The following is a 12,318-nucleotide window of genomic DNA, read 5'->3' on the forward strand; positions in this document are numbered from 1 at the left end:
AGTAACATGATGGTTGAAATTTCCCACTTTTTTACATAACATTGTTACATTACAATGTAACATTGCGGTAATGTTTATGATGTGAGGTTGTAATTACGTAACCTGAGAGTAACAGGATGGTTGAAATTTCCCACTTTTTTACATAACATTGTTACATTACAATGTAACATTGCGATAATGTTTATGATGTAAGGTTGTAGTTACGTAACCTGAAAGTAACAGGATGGTTGAAATTTCCCACTTTTTTACATAACATTGTTGTATTACAATGTAACATTGCGATAATGTTTATGTAACATTGCAATAACATTAAAGCAATGTAACGTTACGTTACATTATTGCCATTGTTATGTAACAATCCTATTATTTCTGTTATGTAACAATATAAATGTTTTTGTAACGTCACAAAAAATACTTAACTGTGACACCTCAATAATACTTGCCACCAGAATGTATGTACAGCCTCGAAAATACTATGCGAATTGACTAACTGCTAGCAAGTGCACTTAAAAGCTGATCATAAACTCACCGATTAGCTCAGTTTTCGATTAGCTTGCAAGCTCATTTACTAGCAGCTACATAGTCAATTCAGTCAATTCATTTTCGAGACTTTACATATATTCAGGCCTCCGTCACCAATCTTTGTTCCTTAAATAATCGACAAATAAAAAGTACATTTAGATTCCAAATCATTTATTGCGGAGTTTCCACCTATTTAGAGTCCCACGCGAAAATTATTAGCGTGGTTATTTTCTGCGTTTACCACAGATATTTGCAATTTAGCAATTTAAACCATCAGTTGGTCGTTATTGCCTCCCCACTGCACCCCTCCTTGCTTGACAAGCATAGTTTCACTGTGTTTAGTAGGTACAGGATAATTATTATTAAAAGACGTATTTGCGTAGGACTCGTAAAATTTCTGCAAGGTACAATATTATTCGATTCCTTTTAATGCATGTAGGGTAGATGCTCGAGTAGTTGTGGTAGTACCTATAGTGGTGGAAACTTTAGATATTCCGTGATTTTTGCAGATTTTGGTACAGTTTGACAAGTATCGATATACCAGTACCAGTTTCATTTGGTAAGCATCAAACGTCACACGCAGTGCCTTGTAGCTTGTAAGTCGCAAGGGCCTGCATAGTGTCGTCGTCCCGCCAGTAAAAACAAAGTTAGATTAAACTTCTCGGTCGGTGGTTCTACAGTAGACGAAGGAAGAGGCACAGTTGGTGTCTAAAAATAACCCAACCCATGTCGCTAGCTTAATAAGGGGGGTTTGCAGTCTATTTTGTCCAGCACCCAGCACACGGTGTTCAACACTGAAAGTAACACAATGTTGCTGTTTAGTAACACAGAAGTAACATTGTAATGTTACAACGTTATCAAAATTTGACGTAACATTTAAATAAAAAAATTGTAGCATTGTTACGTTAAAATGTTACCTGTAGGTTATGTAACAATAACATTAAGTTTGTTACATTACAAACTTAATGTTCTTGTTACATAACCTACAGGTCACATTTTAACGTAACAAAGCTACCATTTTTTATTTCAATGTTACGTCAAATTTTGATAAAAGTTGTAATGTTACACATTTAATGTTATTGCTACATTAGAATGAAAATTGAAGTCCAGATTCTGGTCCGCTTATAAGTATTTTAAAATTTAAATAGTAAGATTTCATTCGGTCAATTTTACGCGAGTTCTAAAATTTTTCAAACGTTTTTTAGATCCTTTGAGTCGCATATTTCGTCTTCGGACTAATGGAGGTAATTCCGATTAACATTGAGGTTCCTAGCCAGATTTTTCTCTACTTTGATGTTCTCACGGTTCTTTTCTTCCCAATTGTGGTCTGTCCTCGTTACATCCTGTCAGTACACATCGATCTCTGGTATGGTCGATTCTGAGGTATTTAAGCCGTACAAGAATGCCTCTGCGTTATTTTTTTAATATTTAGCAACGAAAAATTTTCTGTGCTTTGAAAATGTTTTGAAACTAGTTGGAAAGTCTCATATGTCCTATTTACAAAAAGAGCCACCGACTCGATTGCAGTAACTATCGGGGCATCCCGATCAGGAGGACATAACAAGATAACATCAAATTTATAACACATTCTGATATTTATAACACATTGTGTTACAAATCGGAAATAAACTGATCAGGAAGTGAAAACAAAAGTTTCAAGTTTGTAACAGATTCTGATAGTTATAACTCATTGAGTTATATAGGAGAATTAGGGCTTTGACCACTACTAAAAATGTTACATATCATCACTGGTGTGCCCGGGACACACAATGGTGAACGTGCCATACCTTTTCTATAAAATTTAACGCAAATTTTATGTATCATTTCAAATCTGATTTCAAGCCAAATTTTACATGCAATACCGGCCTAACTTCAAGTAAAATTTCAAGTACTATTTCAAGTCCAATTTCATGTTTATTTTGAATTCAATTTGAATTCTAAATTTAATTCGAATTTAATGTCCAATTACAAGTTTAAATTTTGGTCCAATATCAAATCCAATACCATGTCCATTTGACATGCAATTTCAAATGAAATTCAAAGTAAAATTTCGTGTCTAATTTCAAGTGCAATTGCAAATTCGTCAATTCTAGACTTTTTTTGTTTGTTTGGGTAACAATTTTTTTAAGCATCCGACAACAGCAAGTGTATAAAATGAAAACATAAACTATTGCAGCTAGAAATATACTCGATGCAAAATGCCACTGCTGTTAAGCCATCTTTTATGTATTTTCTGCACTTTATTAGGCTCTAACAACGAATTGAAACGAACAACGAATTAGGATTAAAAAGAAAATCTCTCAAACTTTTATTTTGTTGGTAGATGCTTGTAATTAATGCATTATTAATGGTTATATAAAATGTTTCAGTGTTTTTCTCGGTTTACGTCTTGTTTACAAAATTTAAAAGCAACAAGTGTTTTCTCCAATGCTTTACTAACAAAACCTCGTATAATTGAGAAATATTTTCTTCCACGCATCACTAAAATAATTAGGTTCATAATTGTTTTTAATCTTTACTATGGTTGGTTCCTACCAAAATCAGCAATAACATTTATAGAATCAAAACCTGAAATATAAAACTCATTTAAAAAAAGTTTGAATGGTCAGGTTCACTTCAATTTATTTTCTGGTATATTTGAAAGCACTTCGAGCAACACTGTCAGAACGATTACAGATACGATTTCTTTTTCTTGATCACGGTCTCGTACCTAAAGAGATCTATTTATAGACAGCTCTAACAGCAAAAACTGACAACTGACAGAATAAGCTATCGGTCAAATCATATGAGCATTTAAACTACCTACATTCGAGAGTAGTTCTGGTACAGTGGTTAAGACGATGGCATCGTGTGCGGTATGTCATGAGTTCAATTCCGACTGAAAGGGTGCGATTTTTGAAATTGAAAAAATGTGTGAAAATCTTTTTCTGTTGCTATTTGTAAATGTTCCCGATAAATAGTTATACTATTTTTGACAATAGGTCAGGAAAATGTCGATATAGCAGACAGAGGTAAAGAAGTTTTTGTTTTATCAAAATTATTACACAATTTGTTAGAAATATGGTAACAAATTTTGATATAATTTTGTTCAAAACATAACAAACTTTGTTATATTTTTGCTATCACTGCTAAGCAGTTTTGTTAGAATTTGAGTTATTTTAACCACTTGCAGTAGCTAAATTATAACAGCCGTTGTTAGCAAAAAATCGGTCGAAAAATAACAGGATCAGTTATAATTTTGTTATGCCCTCCTGATCGGGATTACATTTCTTAATTCTACACACAGAATTCTCTCCCGCATCCTGTTTCATAGAATAAGACTGCTGCAGGAAACCTTTGTCGGTGAACACCGGTGTAGTTTTCGAGAGAGACGACGAACCAAATGTTCACCTTGCGACAAATCTTCGATAATTTCCGAGCATTCAACTTGTAGACCTACCATTTCTTTGTAGACTTCAAGGCGGCGTACGATTCTGTTAAACGTAATGTGTTGCCGTGAATTATGCTTGAATATGGTTTTCCAACAAAACTGCTTCGTGCAACGCTTGATGTTTCAAATTCAAGAGTCAGAATAGCGGGTGAGACATCAGACTCGTTTGTGACGTTAGATGGTTTGAAGTAAGGTGACGGGCTATCGAATTTACTATTCAACATTGCATTGGAAAGTGCTATTCAAAGGGCAGGCGTTCAGAGAAGCGGTTCCATTATCATGAATACCTAGGGATATCACCGGTGTTAACCGTAGAGCCGTGGAATAGGCATCTTAGGGAGGAAGCTGCGAGGGTAGGGCTTGTCATTAACTCTGCCAAAACGAAGTATATGGTGGCTGGTAGAGAGCTTAGTAGCCCCTCGGGACTTGGAGCTACGGTGGTAATAGATAGTGATGCATTTGCAATGGTCGACGAATTTGGTTACTAGGTACGTTAGTGACATGTGACAACGATGTGAGCCGTGAAGTTAAAAAGCTGCCAACAGGGCCTTTTGCGGATTACGTAGCCAGCTGAGGTCCCGAAGCCTGCAACTCCGTACGAAACTCGCGCTCTATAAGATGCTAATTCTGCCGACGGTATTCTACGGTCCCGAAGTTACACTTAATAGAAGCCGCAAAGCAAAAAGTAATTTAAGACGTAATCAGGTTCAAAAATCCCAAAGTCGTTGAAAAGAGCTAAATCGACCGTGCGCTGCATTCTCAAATCTTTCCGTGAGCGGCTTTTGAAGGTGTTGACAACGATTAGGACAAACTCGACAAAAAATCAATGCCAGTCAAAGCACCGTCAGAAGAATTGGCCCACAAGAAGGATTTCGTTCTTTTCGAATCAGTACCGTTTTTTGCGTCCAGCTATTAAATGACCCAAGCTTTACACGCACATGACCTGGTATCTAACCGAGAACCTGAAGATGACCTGGATGGTATTTTTTATACGACCTGATTTATTATTATTAAAAAAAATTTAGCTCAGAACAGGCAATACAATAACGTAATTCTTTTTGCTTACTTAATATACTTGTTTTTTACAATGTAGCATATAAAAAATTAGTGATAAATCAACTGGAGTAGAAAAATACCTTCCAAGTCTAATGAAAATTAGCAATTAATTAGAAATGGAACCTTTACTTGTAGGAAATTGAATTGTTCCGTTTTATTCCAACAGGTTTATTGTGTTCAATCACCCCATAAAAATGACTAGTTTGAAAACATTTCAGTTTTAGTCTCGAAGTAAACACCATATATTTGGATACATTTTTCCACTCAAAATAATGACTATGACTCAAAATAATGAAATGACTAAAACAATAAGGCTGTTGTTTTTTCTGTCGATTAGAACATAATGAATACATTTTCATGAACAAAATCAATTTGAGCATAAAAAGTGCTTTTGAAATCCAAAAATTCAATGCCGACTGCTTAAACCTGAGTGGATCTAACATTTATGACCTGAACTGCACGTAGTCTAGAGATGGTAAATATGTTATCTATTATTAAAACCATTGCCAAAAAATTCGTTTCAACTAGATATCAGTTCGTCATCAGTTAGTTAGCTAAGACGCCTAACTGGCCTGTTCCGATCGATCGAACCCCCTTTCAAACTTCGCTTCCCTTTCCAGATAATCCACGACACCCAAATCCAACCCACCGTGTCACAACAACCTGCCCAGCGTAATCCATTTCTCCAGTGGTTAACCGGTCTGCTCGGTACGGCCACGACCACGCAAGCCCCGCAACTAACCCCACCGGCAAACTGTTCCGAGTGCAGTAGGTATCGCTAACGTGTCCCCAATTCCGCGTAAACCATCCGCTTTGAATCTTTCAGAATGCGGCCGAACCAATCAGGTCACGCGGATAGTGGGAGGAACGGAAACCCGCGTCAACCAGTACCCTTGGATGGTTATACTGCAGTATGGCACTACCTTCTACTGCGGAGGATCCTTGATTTCCGATCGACATGTACTGACGGCAGCGCATTGCGTACATGGATTTAATCCGGCCAAGATTAGTGCCGTCCTGCTTGACCATGATCGGTCCAGTTCGACGGAAACTGAAACCATTACATGCAAGGTTGAGCGAGTCATAAAACACAATGGGTACAATCCAAGCAACTACAACAGTGACATCGCTATCTTAAAACTGGATCGGGTGTTAAATTTTGACCAGAAATTGCGACCGGTTTGTTTGCCATCGCCGAAGAAAACGTTCACAGGCTATGAGGTACGTTGATGTAGTACCTACCAGTTAAAATATGAAAAGCAATTAGAACTACATTTATTATAGGGAATTGTGACCGGCTGGGGTGCCACCAAGGAAAATGGCCAGATAGCAGTCAACCTGCAAGAAGTTTCGGTACCCATCATGTCCAATGCGGATTGTCGGAAGAGTGGTTACGGAGAAAAGCGAATCACCGACAATATGCTCTGCGCGGGGCTTCCCGATGGTAAGAAGGACTCCTGTCAGGGGGATAGCGGGGGACCGTTGCATGTCATTAACAAAGACTACCCAGCGGAACAAATTCATCAAAATGCGGGAATTGTTTCGTGGGGTGAGGGCTGTGCAAAACCAAATTACCCAGGAGTGTACACAAGAGTAAATCGCTTCCGAACGTGGATTATGACCAACACCATGGATGCTTGCTATTGCTCAGAGGATTGATATAGATTTGCAATAAAAATAAGTTTTATACAAAGTTGCGCGGTTGTCCTGATGATGTTATCCGAACAATTAACAGATAATGCTTGCTGGCGATTCGTCACGCCTTGTATCATCTCATTTAATTGAACATTTCATCAAACCCATTTGCTTAGCTTTCGCAAAATTTTATGCATTGCTTTCCAGACAAGTCAGGAACCATCAAACGATACTTTGGCGCTGAAAGGAAACCCATTTCTGGAATGGCTCGAACTGCTCACCGGAATTCAGCGTCCCTCTCCTCCTCTGATGCCCGCTGAAAATTGCACAGAATGCAGTAAGTTTCTTTAACCTTTTTATTATTTTGGCAATTAAAATCCTTAACTGGAAATTGTAGAATGCGGAAGAACAAATCAGGTTAACCGAATCGTAGGTGGCATGGAAACACGAGTCAACCAGTATCCTTGGATGGCGATTCTGAAGTACGGAGACTCGTTCTATTGTGGTGGAACTCTAATCACCGATCGACACGTGATGACCGCAGCCCATTGTGTGCACGGTTTCAACAGGGCGAGGATTAGCGTAACCATGTTGGATCACGATCGATCCAGTAGTTCGGAAACGGAAACCATCACTTCGAAGGTAGAGCATATCTACAAGCACAGTGGCTACAGTCCTTTGAACTACGATAATGATATTGCCATCTTGCGTTTGGAGAATGCACTGGAAATGAACGATAAACTGCGTCCGGTATGCCAACCCAGTTCGGGAGAATCTTATGCAGGATATAATGTAAGATCTGATTACATTTTGTCGCAATTAATTAGTATTAACACCTGTTTCTACGTTTGCAGGGCATAGCAACCGGCTGGGGAACAACCTCGCAAGGTGGCCAAGTCTCACCTACTCTGCAGGAGGTTACCGTACCGATAATGTCTAATGAGGATTGTAAAAAGTCAGCCTACGGAGAAAGACGCATAACAGAAAATATGATGTGCGCGGGATTGCCGGACGGTGGCAAAGATTCCTGTCAAGGGGACAGTGGTGGTCCTCTGCACGCCATTAGCAAAGAGATGGAAGCGGACAACGTTCACCAGCTTGTCGGTGTTGTGTCGTGGGGCGAAGGCTGCGCCAAACCGGACTATCCGGGCGTTTACAGTCGGGTCAACCGGTATGAGTCCTGGATTCAAACGAACACCGTTGATGGGTGCTACTGTAAGCCGTAGTAATGGGAGAAGTGTCCGTCTTACTGGGACAACAAACAGTCCAGATGCATTTAATCAAACGTATAAATATTGTGCAATATTTGTTCTAATCATTACAAAATAAACAAAAAGTATTACGAAAGTCGTAACGAAGTACTAAAAATAAATGCTTTCACCGAAACAAATGCAAGCAATGATACTCTATATTCTAACAGTGATTATTCAATTCTTTGTATGTAAATTGGTTTTAAACTTCAGGAAATTACTTTAATTAGAATTCATGTCACGTAAAAGCCAGCGTTGCACCTGTGGCATAACCTCTTGTCAAAGAGCAAATTATAAATAATCTATTCGATCATTAGGCAGTCAATTGTGAACCGATAGTGGAAAATTATAGAATTGTTTAGGTAATTACATCTAAAAGTTTACGGAAACCGTAGTAGTAGCAGCTGAATTTTGGATTTTGGATAAGTTGCGGTGGGAAAAATAGGTTCGATTTCCAGCTTGGATGCGTCGTCAAAACTCCTTACTCGTATTATTGTCGGCGGTGACCAGAAATCCCAAATATGCGATCTCAGAAACCACTTCCAGTTTGTCGCCGTCAATAGTCACTGTTCGTGGGAAGCGAACAGTTCTGGACCCACTTCCTACCATATACATGGTTTTCGACGCAATGATTTGTAACCCAATCTACCTAGCCTTCGTTTTTAGTCTTACGTAGATCGCCTCCGCCGTCCCAAGGTTTATAGTAATGTTGTCGAAGGCTAGGAGTTGGCTACTTTTGGAGAAGATCTGTTCTCTCGTTTCGATGCCCACTCGCTGGATCACACCTTCAATAGCGCTACTGAATAATATACAGAACAGTTCATCCCCTACCCGCAATCTTCTGCGCGATTCGAAGTCTTTCCGATACACAGCACATTACTTGCTTTGATCAGCCGCGTCCGGAAAACTGTGCTCGTGCATTATAGCTGTTTATAGCATGTCATAGCTGTTCGCGCTCGACTGTATCGTATGGTGCCCTGAAATCCACAAAAATATGATGCGTCGGTACGTTGTAATGCCGATATTTCTGGAAGATTTGTAAGAGACTGAACATTTGATCCGTAGTAGCACGGGCCCCCATAAAGCCCGCCTGGCACTGCCCTACGAATTCTCTTACTATTGGGGATAGACAACGTAAAATCGGAGAGAGCACGTTGTAGGCGTTGTCCAGCGTAATGTCGTGGTAATTTCAGTAATCTAGCCGATCACCCTTTTTATGGATGGGACATACCAAACCTTCCATCCAATTCTTCGGTAATTTCTCCTTCTCTCAATTCCTTGTAATTAACCAGTGAAGTGCCGTGGCTAGTGATTCTGCATCATTTTGATAGAGTTCTGCCGGGAGTCGGTCCTTTCCAGCGGCTCTATTATTTTTTAGTTGGCCAATTTCTCGCCGGAAATATCGGTAGTCGGCACGCTGTTGCTACTAGGTCCGAGAGTCTGAGTCGATATCCACACCCCATCGATATATTCAAATCGAATTTTCGAACTGTACTCCTTTTGGTACAGTTTCGACGTCATTGTCTTGTTTGTAACGAAAACTTTCGTTTTTGGCCTCAGCTGCAAATGCCCTGCCAAATCATAAATTTTCGTGCATATTTGACGGCAAAACAAATTTCAATTTGCTTGGAACATCCCCCGAACCATTGCCAAGTAAAATTTTTGACCTGGCATTTGCCCGAAGTAAGCCTTGACTTAGGTTTCATCGTCCATCAGAAGACACCCGTCAAACTTGATTAGCACCCGGTCGTATAACTTTCGAGCACGGATTTTGGCCATACTATTTTTTTTATGGTTCGGTTTGGCTGTTTGCTAGCTCGATACTACTTGATTCCTTCCCGGAGTCGTATTCTTCTCATGGTACTATGGGCAGCACCGACTTTTTTGACCAAATCATGGTCCGACAGATTGGGATTCCTCATGATGGTCTTCAAAATCTTACCACGCAGTTTCCAGTCGACAGTTCCACTCCGATGATTATCTTGAGGCTTCCGAATCGTCGTCAATGTTTCCTTATACCTTTTGATAGCGCGCCATACGGTATTTCTCGGCAATTTCAGCTGGTTGGCTAGCCTAGATGCAGATTTCCCATATTTTCCCTTCTTTCGGCTTCCATGTTGTTTGTTTACAAAATACAGTCGTTTTGCGGAATGTCAAAAATACATAGGTGAACCAGGTGAACCTAACAAAATTGCTGACATTTGGGCGCCAAGAATTTCCAAATCCGTCCACCAAGAGCGCCACAATAGGAGCAAAAGTTTATTCCAATTCTAAATGAAGCAAGCTTTAAGATGTACAGGGTGCTCAATAAGTTCGAATACACTTTAAAAATGTGTTTAAAAAATGAAAATACAAGATATTCTTTACCGAGTCAATTTTTATTAAAGCAGTGTTTATTGAGAACCTTTACGACATATTTGGTGGAAGCACCCCCCTTTGGTGCTTTATGACGAGCTTGAGGCGTTTCTCAAAAAAAATTACACGCGGCACGCACCTCGTCCAGGGGCATCACGTCCCAGATCTTGGAAATGAGCTTCTTAAATTGGTCCATAGTGCTCACTTTATGTTCGCTCTGCTTGGTCAGCATGTACGACCATTCATAAAAGTCCAGGGGACTAAGATCCGGGGAGCTGGGAGGCCACTAAGTCTTATCGAGAAAATCAGTCAAATTCTCCAGACACCACGCTTGGACGATATTCGCCGAGTGGGCCGGTGCGCCGTCCTGTTGAAAGACGTAATGATCTTTCCTGTAGCGGTCACGAAGTGCCGGGGCCACAACCTTCTCCAGAACTTCGGACTTATAGTACGCGGCGTTGATTTTCACGTTTTTCTCGATAAACACCAGTGGAAGCTTCCCATGCTTGGATACGGCCCCCCAAACAAAGTTGTATTCGAACTTGTTGAACACCCTGTACATGTCACTGTCGTGTAGTCAGCACTACAGTACTTTTTTAAAACTGAACCACCTTCTTAAATATACTTCTATTTAAAGATATTTAGAAAATACTTGAAAAAGTGATCTCTTTCATCCGAATTTACGGTAGCTTGCCTTACTAGGGCGGCCACGTTATCGAGTCTCGTGATGGGGCTGTCATCTTATAGTGCTGATAGAACACAATGCCCCCTATCAGTATATGATCTTAGTTTCCACCGGAATTGGTCATCCGATTTACGCTGAGGTTGCTCGTATTCCGGCTAGTACCATGGGGAGATAGGCACAGGAGTTACTAGATAAGAGGCTAAGGACCACTATGGGTTCTAGATGAAGCACTATCTAGCCGTCACCAACCAGCGGGGAAGGCCCTACTCGAACAGGTAAACTTCATGTTTTGTTGTCTTCACCTTTATAATGAGGTCGCACAACAACTTTTTATAACGGTAGTCTTTCCGATGGGCGGACGAAACGGTAGAAAGAAGTAATGAAATCAAAGGTGTTCATAGTATCCATACAGAGTGTGACAACCCGAGCAGGGTTTTAGAGCAAATTGAAAACAAAATTTGATATCTTGATGTAACGGATTTTGAATACTCGGTGTGATTTCATTTTGGTCGACTTAGTGGTTCAAATATCAAAATTAATTGCAAAAATTCCTCGCCGTGAATTTAAATTGAATACTACTTTTGATATCAAAAATATCAAACGGAATACTAATCTTGCTGTCACACAAGTTTAATAGGAAAGCAGAATTAGTTACCATTTTACTATCATATCATCATCATTTTGCTATCATCATATAATTTGAACCAACCATTTTACTAGAAAAAAATTTAAGTGAAAATAGATTAATATAAATATTGAAGGTTTATTTACATCATACATAGAATCTGCCAACACATTTTCTTTCAATAAAAATGAAAGCAAAATGATAGCAAAGTCTGATACATCTTAAGTGCCATTATGAGTTGGTAACAAAACATGTTTTCTAGTTGATATCAACAGCAGAATATGTAACAATTTTGGTATACTTTTGTTGTCAATCCTTGCTCGGGAAGACGTGAAGGAGAAGGAGGGGAAATTATGTAATTTGTGAATCGAGGTGTATTTGTGTCCAAAACTAATTCAACTCGCTAGTGTTGGAGGAGTTTTGAATCTTCACCTTTTGTTCGTACAAAACCAAATCGTTCGTTTTCGGAACTCTGTGGCAGTTACAGAAACTCTAGCGCCTTAAGCGCTACTTTCCTAAGACAGAGAAGGCCACTAAAGCACATCAATGTCCGGCCAGAGCCTCTTACCACCGTGTGGGTGTTTCGTACCTAAAGGGTGTTCCATATCAAATTGCACCATAGAAGAAACACTGCGGAAAATTACCTAATAGACCAATGCTAATTGACCCATTAGTAAGCTTTTGGCATATTTATTTCATTCAACTTCAATACCATAACCGTATGTACGCTTAACTCCACTCTTAAGGTTCTGTACAACAT

General features: G+C 39.5%; 2 protein-coding genes across 2 annotated transcripts; both read left to right on the top strand.

The window, feature by feature from the left end:
• Positions 1 to 4,341: 4,341 nt before the first annotated feature.
• Positions 4,342 to 6,667, top strand: LOC128745526 (trypsin-1-like). The gene is made up of 4 exons (XM_053842601.1): positions 4,342 to 4,407; positions 5,680 to 5,776; positions 5,835 to 6,229; positions 6,293 to 6,667. The coding sequence occupies exons 1-4, from the start codon at positions 4,342 to 4,344 to the stop codon at positions 6,665 to 6,667; spliced, it is 933 nt and encodes a 310-aa protein (XP_053698576.1).
• A 79-nt stretch (positions 6,668 to 6,746) lies between these two features.
• LOC128745527 (trypsin-1-like) lies at positions 6,747 to 10,365 on the top strand (the record flags this gene model as incomplete). The annotated part of the gene is made up of 5 exons (XM_053842602.1): positions 6,747 to 6,773; positions 6,851 to 6,980; positions 7,041 to 7,435; positions 7,498 to 7,862; positions 10,350 to 10,365. Coding segments are annotated over exons 1-5 (933 nt in total), but the record flags the coding sequence as incomplete, so codon positions are not given.
• Between the last annotated feature and the right edge of the window lie 1,953 nt (positions 10,366 to 12,318).

This window comes from Sabethes cyaneus, chromosome 1 (genome assembly GCF_943734655.1).
Source record: "Sabethes cyaneus chromosome 1, idSabCyanKW18_F2, whole genome shotgun sequence".
Lineage (NCBI taxonomy): Eukaryota > Metazoa > Arthropoda > Insecta > Diptera > Culicidae > Sabethes > Sabethes cyaneus.